The 20,740-nt window shown below is 47.9% G+C and overlaps 1 protein-coding gene and 1 long non-coding RNA gene across 2 annotated transcripts; one reads left to right on the top strand and one right to left on the bottom strand.

Moving 5' to 3' along the window:
* The first annotated feature begins 3,668 nt into the window (after window positions 1-3,668).
* Window positions 3,669-5,832, top strand: SOX3 (SRY-box transcription factor 3). The gene has a single exon (XM_032756462.2). The coding sequence runs from the start codon at window positions 3,752-3,754 to the stop codon at window positions 5,090-5,092; it is 1,341 nt and encodes a 446-aa protein (XP_032612353.1). The 5' UTR covers window positions 3,669-3,751; the 3' UTR covers window positions 5,093-5,832.
* A 1,847-nt stretch (window positions 5,833-7,679) lies between these two features.
* LOC131383895 (uncharacterized) lies at window positions 7,680-17,212 on the bottom strand. The gene is made up of 3 exons (XR_009214294.1): window positions 17,154-17,212; window positions 9,721-9,781; window positions 7,680-7,801 (listed from the first exon to the last, which is right to left on the bottom strand). It is a non-coding gene; the product is annotated as an uncharacterized LOC131383895 (long non-coding RNA).
* Between the last annotated feature and the right edge of the window lie 3,528 nt (window positions 17,213-20,740).

Genomic DNA, 20,740 nt, shown 5'->3' with positions numbered 1-20,740 from the left:
CTGGGATTACAGGCGCACGCCACCAAGCCAGGCTAATTTTTGTACTTTTAGTACAGACGGGGTTTCGCCATGTAGGCCAGTCTGGTCTCGAGCTCCTGACCTCAGGTAATCCACCCGCCTCGGCCTCCCAAAGTGCTGGGATTACAGGCGTGAGCCACCGCGCCCGGCCGAGGGCACCTCTTCTAATAAGTTGGGTCCTAATCATGCCAGGGACCTTGAAAAATGTCCCCTATGAGCAGTTACTGAAGAGGAATCAATGCAGATGCCTCCGCGCGAGTCGTGGGACAGCTCCTTTCCTGCTCTTTCGTCTACCAGCAGCTCTAAAGCACAATTGCTGAGTGTTCTTTGCAGATATAAGGCACTTGGGACACCTGATGTCGGCCAAGCCTAGAAATAGGAAGAAGGCAGAGCAGGGGTGCCCTATGTACCCAAAGCCTACTTACTGGGTCAGTCACGCTAGAGTCTTGGTCCCGGAGTTTTGCTATAACCCGCCCTCTAAGGATAGGCATCACATCTGCTCCGCCGCAAATCCGCTTGGTCTCTTTCAAAGGTTGGGGCGACCTCCAAGCCCCGGAGGGCGAAGCGACAAGAGGCTACGCTGGGTGAAGTTTCCAACCGAAGCCAACAAACGGCGCTATTGTCGCGCCCTGGGTTCTGGGAGCCCCAGGGCTGGCTCCAGTCGGAGGGAGCGGGAGCTCTCTAGGGAGGGCGGGGGAATGGGGAGGGGGTCTTGGTCGGGTTCCCAGCGCCAGATCCGGAGCTCTGTGAACCGCCCAAGGGCACTTGGAGGCTGGAGAGGGCGAGAGAGCTGCTGAGCGCGCTCTCTTCTCCTGAAGAGGTTGAAGGATCGGTCCTGGTTCCCGCTGCGTTCCTCTGCTTTCCTTGCTGGGTGCAGGGTGCGCGTCGGAGACACTGGAGTTGGGGCTCCGCCAGCTGCCTTGCCTTCCCGCAGCCCCAGCCGGAACCGAGGCCTCCTGCGCTGTGGTACCTGTCGCGACACCTCTCTCGACCCTCAGCGAAGGTTGCGCCGCTGGGCTGGTGTCTAAGCCTGCGCTGCAGGTGGGCTGAGAACTGATTTATTTCCAGCCTTCCCCCATCTCCCCACGCCCGCAATGGTAACCTTGCTTGTCTATTGAAATGATAGTTTGTATTTAGAAAGTGTCCTCGCAAGAGTTTCCAAGGAAATCTGGCGTGGCTCTTACTTGAGAATGTGCAGATCACCCCAGAACCACCAGATACGGAGATTTTATGTATCTACCCCCCGAGAGGGAGCTGGCCTCAGCGAGAAGCTGGGAGAATTGGGAGAGTGTGCCTGGTCCTGGCAAAAGACTGCTGTAAATCTGGCAGGAGGATGTAGGGCAGAAATGAGCTCACCTAAGCCTCGGGCTAAGTGTGATCAAATGTCAGACAGCTGGGAGCAGTGACTAGTTTCCCCTGGTAATCTGCTGCGGGGAGGGTGTCGGCCCAGCACCGTATCCCCTGCCTTGGGAAATATGCAGCCCAGGCGCTGTCACTGCAACGTTTACTTGGGTCCTAAAACTTGGAAAGAAACCTGACATCTGTCAAGCTACTGGACGCCAGGCCGCGCGTCGGTTGGGTAGTTTCCTAAAACGCGCCTCACTTAGCAACAGCCTCCGGGGCCCAGAAAAGCCCAGAGAGGGCATGCGGGAAAGACGGCAGGAGGGCAGAGATATTGCACATTGGCTTCTGTAGGAGAGGATGGATTTGCCTAAGAAAGTTTTACCTTGTCGGCCACTTCGCCAAGAAAACAGGTGCAGGTAGGGATTGGCTAATCATTATGTTTTCTGAGACGTACTTTTCAGCCCACGTTCGCTAAGCGCGCGGGCGCGCGCGCGCGCGCACACACACTATATCCACACACAGAAACCTTCCAGAGAGTTTACTTAAATTTAAAACCCTAAATCCATATACCCATCCAGTTGACTGCAGCCCTTGGCTGCAGAATACTCAGATCAAGTGGAACACAAACTTAAGGGGCAAGTTTCCAGACCCCAAACTTCCGGGAGATGATGCCGGCTGGGAGCCGGGATTCTTTCGCCAGCCGTCCGCCCGGCCGAGAGGGGGCTGGCCTGCTCTGAGCCTCCACTCCCCCCGACCCCACTAACAAGCCGAAGAGGCGTACTTTTTAATTCGTGGAGAGAAAGGGGGAAGAGCCCAGCGTGCAGAAGTCCCGGGATCGCCTGGTCTTGCATTAACGCCAAGCAGCTAGAAACCCGGGATTCCCCCCCCCCCCCCCCCCCCTTAAGATTATACTTTCCGTTTAGTTCCCCACCTTTCCACGGGGCTAGAGATGATGGGGGAGCGAGACCCCACACCGTATGGACACCTTATTTTAGTTTCTGCCAAATCTGCCGGGATGGCTTCTCATTCCCACTCGCTACCTCGGGCTGCTCCGAGAGTTTCAAACGCTGTGCCACTAGCTTCAGCTGGCAGTGGCGATTATCGGGGTTTCCTCTCCCCGCAGCCAGAGTTCCCGCGCCGCTAGTCTTTGGCAGATAACCCAACAAGCAAGTGAATGTCCCTCTCCGAATCTCAGGAAGTCTCTAAAACAATAAAAGAGATGGACGGAATCCGTTAGCAGAGCCTGCTCCCGGGGGAGGCGGCGCGGCTGCGCGCCCAGAGTAGCGCTCAGCGGTCCCGGCAGGTGCGGGGGCAGTGGAGGGGGCCCGGCGGTTCGCCCGGAGGACGGCCTCGGCTCCGCTCCGGCCAACGTTCCCCCCTCCAAGAAACTTTTCTTTCACTCTGAGAGGCTCCGTGTTGCCATGAAAACGGATTTTCCAAGGGGCCCGACCCTCCCCCTCAGGGGCATCGGACTGGAAAAACCGAAATGGCCAGAGAGCAGAGACAAAAAGGGGCCGCTAAGCGGGGGCCAGGATCGAGAGAGCGGAGGCCAGTTCACCCCCTACGTCCCACACATACTCTCCACATCACCTTGTGCGAGCGCCTCCGCCAGGCTCAGGAGACGGGCGACTGACTGCTTGCCCGCCCTCCCGCAAACCCCCAAGAGCCTCACAGCCGAATGCACCCTGCAGTCCTGAAGCCTGTCTCCCATGCCCGGGCCCCTGACCCACGCTGCGTCCTGGACGCACTGGCCCTCCTAGAGAAAGATCTGGACAACCAGCGGCCAATTCCAGGGAGAGCTTCTTGGAGACGCAGCCAGGAGCACTTCCAATGAGCCTGGAGTCCCTAAGCCGGCCGGGGTAGCTGGTGTTGCCCTGTGTTCCTAGCGCTGGCAGCAGAAGCGGCCAGAAAACCTCCGTGCAGACAACGGGAAGCTTTGCGGGCTGGCCGGGGGATGGGGCGCCGGTCGGCCTTGACAGGGTTGCAAAGTTGTTTTCTAAATTCCGAAGGCGCCCCTCTGCCCCCTCCCCCCAATCTGCTCGCGTGTCCCCTCCCCCTCCCCCCCCGTCACCTCCTCAGGTTTCGTTCTTTCAAACTTTTTGAAACCCTAATTGTTGGCCTCTGAGTGGGCCTCGTGGACTCCCGCCTCCTAAGTAACTCTTACCACGTCACTAGGCCAAAGAGGGGCGTGGGGTGAACGAAAGGGCTCCCCGAACTTTTTTTTTTTCCAGCCAGGCCGAACGGGGGCTCGGTAACGATTGGCCAGGGCGCATCCCTACGAACCTGTCAATCACGGGTTCTCCGGGTTGCGAGGGGCGGACCAAGCCCCAACCCCGGGGGATCCGAGCAGGTATATAAGGGGCCCGGCTAGAGCCCAGCCAGACTGTGAATGCGACCTGTTCGAGACAACGCATCAGGTGCGAGAAGCCCGCGGGTTCCTGCTGACTTGGCGCGGAGCATTTTGATAAGCCTACCCTTCCCGCCGGACTCGCTGGCCCACAGGCCCCCAAGCTCCGCTCCGACGGAGTCCCAGGGCCTTTTCACCGTGGCCGCTCCAGCCCCGGGAGCATCTTCTCCTCCCGCCACGCTGGCGCACCTTCTTCCCGCCCCGGCAATGTACAGCCTTCTGGAGACTGAACTCAAGAACCCCGTAGGGACACCCACACAAGCGGCGGGCACCGGCGGCCCCGCAGCCCCGGGAGGCGCAGGCAAGAGTAGTGCGAACGCAGCCGGCGGCGCGAACGCGGGCGGCGGCAGCAGCGGTGGTGCGAGCGGCGGTGGCGGGGGCCCAGACCAGGACCGTGTGAAACGGCCCATGAACGCCTTCATGGTATGGTCCCGCGGGCAGCGGCGCAAAATGGCCCTGGAGAACCCCAAGATGCACAATTCTGAGATCAGCAAGCGCTTGGGCGCCGACTGGAAACTGCTGACCGACGCCGAAAAGCGACCATTCATCGACGAGGCCAAGCGACTTCGCGCAGTGCACATGAAGGAGTATCCGGACTACAAGTACCGACCGCGCCGCAAGACCAAGACGCTGCTCAAGAAAGATAAGTACTCCCTGCCCAGCGGCCTGCTGCCCCCCGGTGCCGCCGCCGCCGCTGCCGCTGCTGCGGCCGCAGCCGCTGCCGCCAGCAGTCCGGTGGGCGTGGGCCAGCGCCTGGACACGTACACGCACGTGAACGGCTGGGCCAACGGCGCGTACTCGCTGGTGCAGGAGCAGCTGGGCTACGCGCAGCCCCCGAGCATGAGCAGCCCGCCGCCGCCGCCCGCGCTGCCGCCGATGCACCGCTACGACATGGCCGGCCTGCAGTACAGCCCCATGATGCCGCCCGGCGCTCAGAGCTACATGAACGTCGCTGCCGCGGCCGCCGCCGCCTCGGGCTACGGGGGCATGGCGCCCTCAGCCACAGCCGCCGCGGCCGCCGCCTACGGGCAGCAGCCCGCCACCGCCGCGGCCGCAGCTGCGGCCGCAGCCGCCATGAGCCTGGGCCCCATGGGCTCGGTAGTGAAGTCCGAGCCCAGCTCGCCGCCGCCCGCCATCGCATCGCACTCTCAGCGCGCGTGCCTCGGCGACCTGCGCGACATGATCAGCATGTACCTGCCACCCGGCGGGGACGCGGCCGACGCCGCCTCTCCGCTGCCCGGCGGTCGCCTGCACGGCGTGCACCAGCACTACCAGGGCGCCGGGACTGCAGTCAACGGAACGGTGCCGCTGACCCACATCTGAGCACCGGCCTGCGCTCGTCCACCCTTGTTCCCCACCCCCACTCCCACCCCCGCCCCGCACCCCCAAGTTGGGACGCCTTGTTTAGCTTTGCTTGCCTGGGACTGTTGCCTTGTACCGATGATGGGGAGGACTGAAAGTTTTGCTGTAGCTGTCGGGTTTTGTACAAAAGCAAAAATAAGTCAGGAGCAGCGAAAATGGGACTTCTAGAGAGCTCTCTTGCCCCACGCCGCTGCTCCTTCTTTCACCTTTGTAGGCTGGGAATCGCTGTGTTATTTGCAAAGAAAAAACAACCCCCACTCCTCCACCTGAGTTCCAGGGTTATTCTGTTACATTTGAAAATGTTGTCTTGTTAGTTTGCAGTTAGCCAAGGAGTGAACGGGAGAAACATAGTATCGGGTGAGGCTAGCTGGAGAACTGCAACGCCTACGCCCCCAGTCCTGTCGCGTCTGTTTTCCTCGTGGTTTTTTGGGGCGCTGACCGCTCCAAGCGGCGCGGCAGCTAAAGCCAATGTTAATTTATAGCCAGGTGTGCGTGTGTCTCCCGCCTCGCCGCCCCTGGCCGCGGGACAGCTTCTGTCCAGTCATGTTGAGTTGGTGATTTCTGCCGTGATCTGTTTGATATTTCGTCGCGCTAATGTGTTCAGATTTCGTTTGGGTAGTGGGGAGGGGCTACTTTGTTTCAGGTTTTTCAAGCTTTTACTCTTAATTCCTAAATGAGAGATCAATAAATTTTATAACCAACATGATGGAGTCCTGATAATTTTGCGGCCCTGAAACTTTTTTGCAGGTTGGGGAGGGACCAACACTCGGTTTTACAACTGAGATCCCATCCTAGGGGCGGGGTGGGACCTGGGGGGAGGCAAGCATAATCTGAAGTGGTTTCCTTTTAACTACTGGTGATCCACCATACACCAGCTTCCGATATTCTCAACTGAAACTCGGAGTAGAAAGCGGCTTGTCTTCTAGGAGCGTCTCCCGAGAGCGGGCACACAGTAGCTAAGGCGCAGAGCCCGCGGCCGCGCACTTGTTGATCACAGTGAGCGTCTGCTGAAAGTGTCTGCTGCCGCAGCCACGCGAGGCGGGGCTGGAAAGGCGCGGCCGCTGAAACCGACCATAAACGGGGCACTTTTACCTTTGTGCACTGGGGCGGGAAGACATTTGAGCCTAGCTGAAATATTTACAAAACGAAAACCCTTCGGAAATCTCGATGATCCTATTAAAAATAAGTGGTTACAGGGATCCCCAGCAGGAAACAAATACATTTCAACCCTGGTAGCTGAACCGCCGGAGTCAACATTCAGCGCTGGAAGATTTGGTATTAAAAAGTACTCCTTAGATTTTCAAAGATCTCCGAAACTCCTCCTAGGCGTTTTGTTTTCAACGTGTCAACTCAGTCCACCTATTTGTTTTCCAGGGAAGGCTCCTTTTCATCCAGGGACTCGAGCCCGCTTTCTACTCCATCCCCCCTCCCCACTTTCCTCCAGTCCCTGACCCTTGGCCGTTCCACTGTGCCCCCCGAAGGGCCTTTAGTTTCGCGCCCAGCCACACGGCCCCAGTGTATCTGTTTGGGGCCTAGGAAGAAAACAAATAGAACCAGTGTTTTTTTACCCCCTCCTCAGCTGTTTGAGGTGATTTCCTTAATCCCTTTAATCCTGTTACCTCGCTATCCCAGAATAACTAAACTCAGCCTTTCCAATAAGCTTGGCCTGGTGCACTGTTTTTATCCTCATCCACTACTGACCACAGATTTCTTTGCTTGAGGTCCGCTGGGACCCTAGGCGACAGAGTCTCCGGTAAATTGGTCCGAATTCCACATTTCCAGCCGGCTTCCTTTGTGTGGGCCAGTCATTCACCTGCGGGCCGGGGAGGGCCTGGTTGGGGGGTGGGGAGGGGGCTTTCTGAGGCTTCGGGGGTCGTGCCCGCTTTTTACACATCACTGCGGATCCTGGAGACTAAACGCACTCCGCCTCTCCAAGAAAGGTCGGGTCTTCCTGGGAAGGCAGCACCAGCCCCCTAAGACATTTCCACTGCCACCCCTCAGCCCCCGCATTCCATCTCCCACTGTGCAGCATGGGGTGGGAGGGGGCCGGCGTTGATTTACAGACCCATACGCTTTGCCCTCCACCCAGTCCTCCTCCTGGTCCTGCCGCGCGTCCAGGCTCGGGTTCGGGTTCAGCCTCAGCCTTGGTACCACTCCCCCTTCTCCCAATCCCAGGGCCACAGACCTCGCGCCCCTCCCGGCTGGTTGGTGCTTCAATCCTTGCTGCTGTGATTGGAGCAAACCCGCAAGCTGCCTGGTCAGTGAGCTTCATCTCCCCTGGCCCCTCAACCCGGGTGCTCCAAAAACCCAGGGGCGAGAGGAAACTCTTTTTGTCCTATCTATCCTCCCATCATATTTTTCACCGTGTTTGGCCTTCAATAAAATACCTGTCCGTAGGTTACTCTGGGTTTCCAATTGCTAGCAATTGTGGACTCAAATTTGGTCTGAAATGACTCCAGGAAAGGGAGGGTAAAAACAAGCAATTCGCCCCCACTGTGGGAGGCGGTGCCAACAGGGGAGTAAACTCTGACACTGCTTCTTTCGAAGAGTCCATTGTGCTGCTGCCTTCTTAGAAGTGCCAGGGTCACCCTTTCAGTGTGTCTCACATACCGCTCACTCTCTCTAAACATCCATGGCTTTGTGCTTCACTTTGTCTGATTTCCAAATTGCCTTTAAGAGAAAAGATGTCATCAATCAGCACATTAGGAGGATTTAAATACAGATGAAGAATGATTTTTTTTCTTTCCTTCAGCAATAGGGAAGAGAACTGAACTGAACTAGAATGAAACTTTCATCTTCTAGGCCAGAGTTTTCAAACTGGGGCCCCTCCCCCACTCCTCCCCACTCACGTCTATCAGGGCAACTGTACCTTAATCTATTTTATAGATTGGGGTTCTGATAAGGTTTAATTTGTAATAAGCGTTCTGCTGCTTAAACAGCAACAATAATGAAATCTGGTCAAACTCCAATTCCTCCTCCCTCCTCTTCCTTGTTTTACATAGGAGGAAACTGGCCCCCAAAAGGGGAAATGACCGTGCTCAAGGTTGCCTAGCTGGTTCTACCGCGGCGCAGTGGAACCACACTCCCAGGCCTGGGAGAGTACTCTCTCCTCTGCCGGCCACAAAACCAAGAGATAAACCAGTGAAATCACAGCCCCAGCTGCCCCTCAAAGCCATAATCCAGCGGGGCCTCTAGAGAAAGGCAATTCCTGACACAGAGACACCTACTAGCCACCTCTTGGTGAATGAAATGATGTGGGAAGCATCAAGTCCTTACCGAGGGAAAATGACTAGTCCATTTTTTAGCTTCTATGATAGGTGCAGAGCTACTTTTTGATGGGAATTACCCTAGGTAGAGTTTTGCTTTCCTGTCTTCTGACTATACAACTTCCTTCATTAATCCCCCTTCTAGAAATCTAGGAGTGGGTGAGGGTGGGGGCTGAAGAAGCGCATCCAAAATGCAGCCAAAGATTTATAACAAAGATATTCATCACAGCCCTTCTTATGCAAAAAAGTTCCAAACAGACCAAAGGTCCAACAAATGGAGAAAGGTTAAGTAAAATGTTTTAAAAAGTCTGCTTTGCAGACATGAAAATCGTTTACAGAGAAATTTTTAATGACACAGGGAAAAGCTTAAAGCACAAAGCGTAAACAGCGAGATACACAGAACTATATTCAGTGTATATGACCTTGACTATTTAAAAATAAGTATATTTGACTGGAGAAACATGCAAAAATGCAGGGTAGTGTTATGAATACTGGTTAGTCATCCTTCTTGTACTTTCCAATTTTCTCTAATAGGATTGCATTCCTGTTATCACTAGAAAAGGCAGGTTTAAAATATATTCTCTTCCTATCACAAATACAAAATTGTGTCTCCTTGTGAAAGAGAAAAGTTCAAGCCTTTCCTTCAGCTGTTTTGGGGTGAGGAGGGGGCAGGGAGCCCCAGGAGCAGTAATCCTCTAGCTTTTCTCCAGGTTGGGGCCTGCAGTTAACACAAGCAGGACAAGCACACCAGAGCAACCCCCTGCCAATTCCCCTCCTCAGTAAGCAGGAGCAGGATCAGATTAGTGAGCGGCTCCGTCATTCTTCAGACCCACTCACTGGAGAAAAAGACCTCCTTGGGAGCCAAGCTGAACAGCCTGGGCTGCGGGGAGCTGGGGCCGCTGAGGAACCAGAAGGCGCTTAAATGCAGGGGCCCAATCAACCCTCACTGCCCTCTTGAGAAGGGGGCAGAGAGCAAGCCCAGGGGTGTGTTCCCAGGTCAGGCAGAGGAGAGGTTAGGTGAGCACCAACCAGCTGAGTGGAATACATACAACATGCTCGGTCTCTCCTTTCCATCGTCACCATCCTCATCCACACCACCACTGTCATTTCTTGTTGGACCTCTGCCATGGCCTTCTTCTACCTGTTCTCACTGCTTCTACTCTGCCCGCTTCAACCCATTTTCCCTAAAACATTCACTCCACTTGCCCAACATAAATCCTTTCACTGTTACTTTTTAAAGAACTTTCTGGTGGCTTCCTATTGATTGCTCTTTAAAAAATATCCCAACTCTCAAAAGCATTGCCTGATCCAGCTCTTACCTACCTCTCTGGGTTCAACTCCTTGGACCTCTTAGTCTTCCTTTGCTCAACCTCAGCCAGGATTCCTTTTGAGAAATGTTTGTTGAATAAATAGATTATGGTTTGTGTTAGTTTCATATCTCAACACATTTTAAAGTCTAGTAATTGTCTTAAAGATTATTATGCACAGTACATATTTCATTTTTTGCATCTGTAGGATTTCCCCCAAATCCACACATCAAGCACAGATTTCCTAACAATTACATCTATTGACAAAAAGACACGGTTTCTTTCTTGCCTCAGGGCTTTTGAACTTGCTATTTCCTCTGCCTAGAATGTTCTTTTCCAAGCTTGCTTCTCAAATAGTCCAGTGTCCTTCTGAACATCCCAGTTCAAGCATCACTTTTTTTTTTTTTCGTAGAGATGGGGCCTCACTATGTTGTCCAGAGTGGTCTTGAACTCCTGGGCTCAAGCAATCCTCCTGCCTCAGCTTCCCAAAGTGCTGAAATTACAGGTGTGAGCCACCATACTCAGCCACTTTTTCTTTTCTTATTTTTGGAGAGACAGAGTCTTGCTATGTGGCCCAGGCTGGTCTCCAACTCTTGGCCTCAAGCAATCCTCCAACCTCAGCCTTCCAAAGTTCTGGGATTACAGGCATGAGGCACGATGCCTGGCCCTAGCACCACTTCTTTTAGAAAGGTTTTCATGGTGCCCTTCTTCAGAATAGGACAGATCTCCTTCTTATAAGCTGTTATAGCTCTGGGTGCCTTTCCAAGCACTGATTCCAGTGATCATTTTAATTTATATGTATGATTCTGCCTCTTGTCTGCTTTCTAGTCTGTAAGCTCCATGAAGGCAAAGACCGTGTCTACTCTTCACCAATACTCAGCACAATGCCTATTTTGTAGGAGGCTCTCAGAATATTCATGAGTGTTTATTGCATGTTTAGGAATGGGTGCCCTGGGGACTTGAAGCCAATAGGATCAGTGAAAATCAAGATTGAATTTATAATGTTTTGTCTCCATCTCTTACCAGCTGTGGGCTCTTGAGGACATCACTTACTCTGAGCCTCAATTTGTTGAAATGTCAAGTGGGGACATTTGTGTCCAGTTTGTTGTCAAGGATTCAATAAAAAATGGTGCTTTGAGAGCTAAGCACAGTGCCTGGCACACATTGTGCAGTATGCGTTAGTTATTATTATCTTTGTAAATTTTTTTTTAAAAAAACTTTTTTTAAGGATAGGATCTCGCTGTGTTGCCAGCCTAGAGTGCAGTGACTATTCACAGGTTCCATCATAGTACACTGCAGCTTCAAACTCCTGGGCTCAAGCAATCCTCCTGCCTCAGCCTCCTGAGTAGCTGGGACCACAGGCACATGCTACCACATTTGGCTTATGTAAGCTATTATGATCACTTTCTCAATAACCTCTGTTGACCTTTCAGAAAAGAGGGAGTATTCTCTGGTCAGACTGTGTACTTCCCACTATGTGTGATGCTTCTCATTGCTGAGGCTAGTTCTTGGCACAGAAGAAGGCACAATCAGTCTTCACCATTAATAATGAAAAGAAAGCCATATGACACCAAAAGCAAAAACAGACACACAAAAATAAATCCACTGAACTTCATAGAAATTAAAAATGTTTTGCTTCAAAGAACACCATTGAGAAAGTGAAAAGACAACCTGCAGAATTGAAAAAAATATATGCAAATCATATATCTGATCAGGGGTTTATGTCTAGACTATATAAAAACTCTTGAAACTAAATAATACAAACACAACCTAATTAAAAATGGGCAGAGGACTTGAGTAGACACTTTTTCCCAAGGAAAATGTACAAATGGACAATAAGCCCATGAAAAGATGCTTAAACATCATTAGTCATCAGGGAAATGCATATCAAAACCACAATGAGATACCACTCACAAATAACATGGTTATTATAATAACAATTTAAAAGTAGACAATAACAAGTGTTGCCAAAGATGTGGGAAAATTGGAATCTTTATTCAGTGCTAGTGAGAGTGCAAAACTCTTTGAAACAAGTCCAGCAGTATCTTAAAAGGTTCAGCATTGATTTACCATATGACCCAGCAATTTCACTCTAAGGAATAACCAAGAAAAATGAAAACATATTTTCGCACAAAAATCTGTAAACTAATGTTAGTAACAGCACTATTGATAATAGCCCAAAAGTAGAAACAACCTAAATGTCGATTACATGATTAATAGGTAAATAAAATTCGATATATCCATACAATGAATAGTATTCTGCAATGAAAAGAAATCGAGTACTAGTATATACAGGGGCTAGGATCCACACACATATTTCTTTGTTCTGTCAGCTGAGAGGACCTGGAAGCAGAGACATCCCAGTTACAATGAGTACACCTAGTGCCCAGATCTTAGTTTCTAATATCATTCTTCAATAAAAGGAACCAGGGATCTTTGGGAAAATGACTGATTCTAGGACTGGGGCCAGAAATATACAAAATAAGCCTGTTGCGTCTTGCAGTGATGGAAAGTAAGGGAAGGAAAAAGAGAGAGACAGAGAGAGAGAAATAGGGAGAGGGAGAGAGAAGACAGATAAACTACAATGATGCTCTGTGTCAAAGGAACACAGTAGCCAACTAAAATAGCTCCCAGTGACCAAATTGGAACAATTTGAGCAACAAAATGAATAAAGCAGTATCGGATTATAACCTAAAGTATTAAAAAACGCATGTATCCACGCTGATATAAATAAATAAGTAAATGAATAAATAAGAGGAGAGGAAGAGACAAATCTGTGCAGAAGAAGTCAAAATAATTTATGTAAATACTCTGGACTCAGGGTAGTGGAGCACAACTCCCTATGCCTTAAGTGTGGGCTGCTCATAGTGAGTACCTTCCAAAACTGTATGGAAAACAGGCAAAAAGGATAACTGCAGTGGAGAAACCTGACAAACCCTATCAAATCCAGATTATCAAGGTCAACATCAACAGTCATAAATCATGTTGATAGCATGTAGCCTTGATATGATGTGATGAGAATGGCACTTTACCTCTGCAGTCTTCCTCCCCAAAACAATAATCCCAGTTGAATCATAAGAAAAGTGTCAGACAAATTCTAATTGAGGGACACTCTACAAAACACCTGACCAGCAATCCTCAAAACTGTCAAGGTCATCAAAAAACAACAAAAGGCTAAGAAACAGCCACGAGTAGCATAAGGAGACATGACTACTATTGTAATGTAAATTATTATGGTATTCTGATAGGATTCTGGAAAAGAAAAAGGACTTTAGGGAAAACCTGAGGAAATCTGAATAAAGTATGGCGTTTATATAGTAATAACATATCAGTATTGGTTCATTAATTATAACAAATGTACCACACTAACATAAGACGTTAATTATAAGGGAAATGGGATATGGCATTGTATGGGAACTCTCTGTACAATCTTCCCAATTTTTCTGTAATCCAAAACTGTTCTGAAAAGTAAAGTTTATTCTTTATTTTTCTGAGACAGGATCTCCTTCTGTCACCCAGGGCGGAGTGCAGTGGCGCGATCTCGGATCACTGTAACCTCCACCTCCCGAGTTCAAACAATTCTCCTGTCTCAGCCTGCCCGGTAGCTGGGACTACAGGCATGCGCCACCACACTCAGCTGATTTTTGTATTTTTAGTAGATATGGGTTTTCGCCATGTTGGCCAGGCTGGTCTCGAATTCCTGGCCTCAAGTGATCTGCCCACCTCGCTCTCCCAAAGTGCTGGGATTACAGGTGTGAGCCACCATGGCCATGGCCAATCAAGTTGTTTTTTTGAAAAATAAATGATGAACATCCATGAACCTCGAAAACATTAACAAGTGAAAGAAGCCAACTGTAAAAGATTATATATTGTATGATTCCATTTGTATAAATATCCAGAAAAGTCACATCTATAGAAACAGAAATTAGATTAGCGTTTGTCTATGGCTGGAGGGGTTGGGAGGAAATAGAGAGTTACTGCTAATGTGTACAGGGTTTCTTTTTTGCATGGTGAAAATGTTCTAAAATTGATTGGGACGATGGTTGCACCACTTTGAATATTCTAAAACCCATTGAATTTTAAATTTTACATGGATGAATTTTATGGTATTAAGTTATATATCAATAAAGTGGCTATTTGAATTTAAAAAAACACCTGGGGCTCTGGTGGCTGATACTAGGAGAGGTGTTTGAGAGAAAGCTGTCCAGTGCTAGGGGCTATTGTACTAACCAGCTGCTACCTCAAATCCAAATGCATTCTGCTAACCTAGTCTGTTAGAACAGGAAAAGTCCTCAGAAATAATCTAATCCAGCACTCTCATTTTACATACAGGGAAACTGAGGCCCAGAGAGACACAGGCATAACAAGGTCACATAGCTTGTTAATGCCAGAGTCAATGAATTAGAGCTTGGGTATTCTCCCTCCCTGTTCAATGATTTTTACAACTACCCTCAGCTTGCCTTTAATAAGGCTGAATGTGTTCTTTCCATCTCCACCAGAAATACCTTCTCAGTTTGAGGGTATATAGAAAAGGACAAAACATTCCCAAAAGAAAAACAAAGTAATCTTTTTAGTTACTAAAAGTCTAGAATTTGTTCCTAAAAATCTAGAATTTCAAATTGGGTTCTTGTGGTAGCAACTCTCCTCAAAAATTTTAAAAGTGAGAACTTTTGTATTAAATAAAATTTTCATTGACAAAAGGGTCCTATTTAAAGAAGTAGTTAAGAGCCTGTTTCTTTTTAAAGTATGTATTCTCTATGAAAATGTCAATCAAACATAACTGAAGTTTAAATTACCATGTTTATTTTACTCTTACATTTTATTAACTAATGATAAATATGCTATTATATGTGGATCTTGACAATCCCTGATGAGCAAAAATAAAAAATGAATAATACTTATTAAACAGTATTCAAAACATTTAATGAACTTCAATTTTTATCTAAACATGAAACCTTCAAGGACTTTTGAAATATGTTAAAAAGCTTTGCTAATGCTCATGATTTATTTACTCTATAAACACTTTTGAGGCAACCTATGTGTCGGGAAGTGTGCAACGATCTGGGAACAAAAGGAAGTCATAAGGCTCACATGTAGGTTTGGAGAGAGAAGGTCAACAGGTCTCATTCTTGAGACAAAATGAAATGGGAACCATTCCATGGTAGAGCCAGGGTTCGTGAGAGAGTCAAAGAAGGGGATTCCTGGAGAAGAGAATATTTAAGCTGAGCCTTACAGTATACATAGAAATTTCATAGGAAAAGAAGGGGTGGTGGGCATTCTGGGCTGATAGAACAGCATGCAAAAAACACAGTCATCTATCTTGGAGTCAGGGAACTTTATGTGGTTAAAGAGCATGGCTTTGGAGGGAGCAGATGGAGTGATGTCATGGGAAATGAGGCTGGAGAGGTAGAAAACGTCATATTCGTGGGCCTTGAATGTCATGCTAAGGGGTTGTGACTTGATTCTGTACTCAGTGGAAACCATGAAATGATTTTGGTTAGTGCTTTATAAAGATCAACTGACTACGGTGTGAAGAACAAATTGGACAAGGAAGAGGCTAGAGGCAGAGAGAATAGCCAAGAGGCTGTTTGATTTTGGTTAAGGCAAGAAAGCAATCTCTGACTGACTCCAGTAGCAATGAGCATGGGAAGTGGTAAGATCAAGAGGTAGGTAAGCAGGGTGAGTCTCTTCTTCATCCTGGTTGGGGGTGACTAGAGAGACAGGTAGCATGAACAGAGATAGAGAGCACAAGAAAAGGAATTTAAGTTCTTAAACTTTTTTTTTTTTTTTGAGATGGAGTCTCGCTCTGTCGCCCAGGCTGGAGGGCAGTGGCGCAATCTCAGCTCACTGCAACCTCTGCCTCCCGGGTTCAAGCAATTCTGCCTCAGCCTCCCGAGTAGCTGGGATTACAGGTGCCCGCCACCACACCCAGCTAATTTTTGTATTTTTAGTAGAGACGAGGTTTCACCATGTTGGCCAGGCTGTTCTCGAACCCCTGACCTCGTGATCTGCCCGCCTCGGCCTCCCAAAGTGCTGGGATTACAGGCATGAGCCACCATGCCTGGCCAGTTCTTAAACTTTTAAAGTGAAAAGAATAGATTTTGATATGTGACTTTAGTTTGGTACTATATGTTTCCATGTATAATCACATTAATATCTACATCACTTTTGTTCAAATGAACCATTGCCCCATCAAATTTAATGTGGTTTTGTAGGTTAATAAAAACATATTCCATCTACTAGCATTGCTCAATTGAAAATGATTCTATTTGTTGCTTTATTAATTGCACAATTGAAATAACATTATTTGCAAGTAGATAGTTTCAAACATTCAGAATTAGTCTGTGCATTCTTTTCTGAGAAGACCTCTAAGGTGCTTTCTAACTTTAAGATTCTTCTATGAGACTCTGTGCAGGAACAGGATATCTGTAATGTCAAAAGCCCCAAGCAGCTCAGCAAAATTGGAATGGTAACAAACTTCTGTGCTCACACCCTGGGTAGGATAGTGTTGTCAACACTTCCAGCACAGCTGATAGAGCTGTCTTTCAGTCTGTCTGCAGGCTCTGTTTACATTCTGCAGGTTAGCTAGAAACACACTCACCACCATCAGCCCCTGATAAAGATCTCTGGGTCAACTTGACATCTTCTCGACTCTTCATGTACTGTGTTTCTTCTAACAAGCTCTCCTGCTATGTCACATTATATAATTTCTTTGGGAAAAATAAATTAGGCTGAGTATGTAAACAACATATGAACTCTAGAGATGTTGCCAATAATTACAAGCAGCAGAAATCAACAGCAGATTTACGCAGCACACTTCAAAAGGGAGCTTGTCCAATTTGGAGAGGGCTCAGGTTAATCTGAAAGGTGAAGAGAGTCACTCATATTTGGAGTCTTTAGTGAGGTAAAATGAAAACCCAAAAATGGCTGCAAAGATAAGGACATTTTTTTTTTAGAATGCGAAGTAGTTGCTTAGGAGAAGATATACATAGATAGTACACACAAAAACACATACACACAATAACACTGGTTTGATGAAATGTTGAGGATCTCCAGGGCTTCAGTGTTGCACTTCCTAAGCCACCTCTACATTAATACTCCCAAATGTCCAGTCCATATGATTCTCCTAAACCTCTGCCCTTTGAATCCTGCTGCCTCCTAAGTATATTTACAGGGGTGTCCCACAGGCCCTCAAACTTTGGCCAGCAAACTAGTATATCATATTCCTCCCCAAAGCAACACCTCCTACTTTATTTTCCATCTTAATTAAATAGTGTCGATGTCTGCCTAGATATCTGTTTCCTTCTCACACTCCAACCCAGCTTGTTCACATTTTCAGAATTCATCTGCTTTTCATTGCCACTGCCTTATTGGGGCTTGTATTACTTATCTATTGCCGTGTAAGAAATTATCTCAAATGTTGGCAGTATAAAACAACAGATACCCTACTTGTTAATTCCAGTTTCTGTGGCTCAGGAATTTTGGTGTGGCCCACCTGGTTCAGGATCTCTTACAAGGACGCAGTCAAGGAGTTAGCCAGGACTACAGTTATCTCAAGGTTCCGCTGGGGTAGGATCCATTTCCAAGGTAACTGATGTGGCTGTTGGCCTGCCCCAGGAGATCTACTTCCCAGTTCACTTAAGTGGCTGGTGCGCAGGCCTCTGGTTCTAGCTAGGTTTTGGCCAGGGACATAAGCCATGTGCCATCTGAACCTCTCCATAGGGCCGCTCATGACATGGCAGCTGATTTTGGAAGTCATAGCCTTTCTGTAACCTAATCTCAGAAGAGTCATCCATCACCTTTACTGTATTCTGTTTATAGGAGTGAGACATTAGGTCCAGGCCACACTCAAGGGGAGGGGAATAAACAAGGGGCCTGAATGTCAGCAGGCAGAGATCATTGGAAACCAACTTAAAGTCTTTCAACTAGAAGGTACTTGTCTCTGGCTGGAATGTAACGCAGGCACTAGCATCCCACTGGCCTCCAGGGCTCCAGGGTCACCTCGCTCCAGGTCATCTTTCATATTGAAACTGGAACAGTTTTCCTATGAAAACAATCTGATTATGTGATGGTGCTGCTAAAAACCAACTCTGTTGGCAACCTGTGCTACCCACAGGACAAAATACAAGCTCCTTGGCAAGCCATCCAAGGCCCTCCGTGATCTGTTCCTGACTTCTTAGCTCCCTGGTCTTGTTTCATATCAACACACTCTTCCTCTACAGCAATACCAAATTTCCCATGATTCCCAAGTTCCCTGAAACAAACCAGGTTCTTCTAGGTCCTTCCACAATTTCAGAGGCAGTGAAGAGTGTATGCTCCTCTGGCTGCCTGGTCTTGTTTTCTGCCTCTCATCCTTCGAGGCACAGCTTCAGTGGCACCTCCTCTCAGATTCTTACCCTGACTATCCCTGTCTGTGCCTCCCAAACTCTTTGTATGCAGTTCCATTTGAGGAACTTACACAGTGCCTGGCATACATGATGAGACACTGTTGATGCCACTTTGTCATTTTCTTGAATAAAACCAAATAGAGCTAGAGCTGTACAAAAGAGAAAAAGGCATAGATTATTGAAGTTCAAATGAGGTAGGACTTGGAGGGCTTGAGAGAAGAAAGGAACGCATTTGTCTGAGGTTACACTGCTATTCAGTGACTGAGTTGGAACAACTAACAAGCTTAGCCAGACCTCCTTCCATCAACTCAAGTGCTCTTGCTACTCCTACAAAAGTAACTTCACTGCTTTTAGGCTCCCTGTTGCCCCCTAAAATCTATGATTTGCCAAAGGTAGGAAAAACAGAAGTTTAAAAATAAGCCTGCAGGTGATGCTTCTCCATTCCTGTTAGAATCAACATGAGCCCTATTATTATCTCCATCTTGTGTGAACATAGACTTCCTGCATGATAAGGTGGCGAGAATCACATTCTAATTTGGAGTAAAGAAATCAGAAGAAATTCCATCCACTCTTCAGTTTTTGTCGTAGGGCTGAATTTGTTTGCAGGAGTTTATGGTCCTGGAGGACCACTCTTGGGCCTCCTCCAGTAACTGCATTCTTCTCCATTTTCTGTAGGTTCATTCAGCATTCTCCTTTCTGGGTACACGGATTTCCATTTCCAGAGCTACAAGCTCCAGGATATTCATGGGAAGAAATGTATGGACAGCAGAAGGTTCTCCTTTCCTTCTTCTTCCTTTTCTACTGAATTAGTCCTTAACATACCAAAAAGAGCTGTCCTAGAGATAACAAGGACTTGCAGCATGTGATGCCTGAGTAGCTACAGCAGCAAGGGCAATTCCAGTGACAGTGCAGGCTCTGAAATCAGCAAGAATGAGGAATCTGACAGGAGGTGCTGAGGAGGAATATGCTGCAACAGCTCACGAAGTGCTGATGTGGGGAGGGCTGTGGCAGGGCAGCTGGTTGTGTGTCAAAATCCCAAAGATATAGTGAGGTTCTTGCTAGATATTGTGTACTTTCAGTGGAGAGAGGAAAGAATTAGGGCTCAAATTGTGAAGCCAGTAAGTCTTTCAGAGCTTGACCAGTGTAACCAGTTGGATTTTAAATTTCAGCTTCTACCCAAGTCCATAGCTTAGCTTGCTTTCATTGAATATGTTTTGTGAACCTCTCTTAGACTCAAGTACCTCTTCTGCAAAATGGGAATAATAGCAGCACTTACTTTATAGCATCGCTCTAAGTTTAAATAGGAGAATGTATATAAGGGGCTTATCACTCAATACGGGAAAAACATTACCTTTATTATTACAATCCTGGAAGAATCCAAAACTCCACATTCCAAATGAACATTAGACTATGACCTCTAATAAATCAACCCATGTAGTTTCTCAAGACAAATAATATCCAAGGTCACACAGGTAGTAAGCAGAGGCTTCGCAAGAACCTCTGTGACCTTGGATATTATTTCCTAAGCTCTCTGAGCCTCCAATTTCCTTATCTGTAAAATGGAGACAATAATGGTATTGACTTTACAGAGTTGTAGAAAAGATTAAATAAAAGACTTAGCAATGCCTAGCATATACTATTATTATTATTATTATTCTAGACACAGCCTTTCTATAGCTTTATGCAATCCAGGTTTACTTTCCTGCTGCAGTGGAAAGAGCAATTGGCTTTGCAATTGGACGAATATCAGTTTGAGATGCTTAGAGTATAGATTCCAGAGTCTTAGTGCCTGGGTTTCAATCCCAGCCCCATCAGTAACTGTGTGACCTTGGGCAAGAACTTTAAGTAAGAGTCAAAGATTTATTATAGATTCTTTGCTTACATTTCAATAGCGCACACAAACGATTACATTTTCTTAGGTCCGAATTGAAATATTAGCAGTATATTTATTTTCAGAAGTGGTTTCTATAATTTTGTAGCCTTTTAGAAGCCTCAGTATATTATGTTGACCTTTCTATTCTTCAGTTTCCCTATCTGCAAAATGCTGATTATAACGGCACATACCTCTCAGTTCTGTTGTGACCATCTACCCAAAATTTGGTCCAGTGTCAAGACTGATGATGCCAAACACAAACAAAAAGTGTATGAAAAGGTTTGTTAATTGCATAATTGGGGCTCTCCAAGGGAAAGCAGGGCAGGCATCCCAATCCGGCTCAAAACTGGCTTGAGACAGCCAGAAAAGGAGATTGGACAGGGGGTTTTATTGTGGCTAGGAGGTAGGACCAGGGTATGGGTTCTCACTCATGGTCAGGGGCTTATGTGGTTTGAATCCTGCCAGCACTAAAGGAGGTAGTGCCCAAGCTTTCTTAAAAGCTTGCCCAGGCCGGGCGTCGTGGCTCACACCTGTAATCCCAGCACTTTGGGAGGCCGAGGTGGGCGGATCACGAGGTCAGGAGATCGAGACCATCTTGGCTAACATGGTGAAACCCCGTTTCTACTAAAAATACAAAAAATTGGCCGGGCGTGGAGGCGGGCGCCTGTAGTCCCAGCTACTCGGGAGGCTGAGGCAGGAGAATGGCGTGAACCCGGGAGGCGGAGGTTGCGGTGAGCGGAGATCGTGCCACTGCACTCCAGCCTGGGCAACAGAGC

This window comes from Hylobates moloch, unplaced genomic scaffold, assembly GCF_009828535.3.
Source record: "Hylobates moloch isolate HMO894 unplaced genomic scaffold, HMol_V3 SCAFFOLD_7, whole genome shotgun sequence".
NCBI lineage: Eukaryota > Metazoa > Chordata > Mammalia > Primates > Hylobatidae > Hylobates > Hylobates moloch.
Note: the sequence above shows the minus strand (reverse complement) of the source record. Positions and strands in the feature narration are given on the sequence as shown.

Excerpts from the sequence above, each read along its gene's own strand:
- SOX3 (XM_032756462.2), top strand. The coding sequence starts at position 3,752 with ATGCGACCTGTTCGAGACAACGCATCAGGTGCGAGAAGCCCGCGGGTT.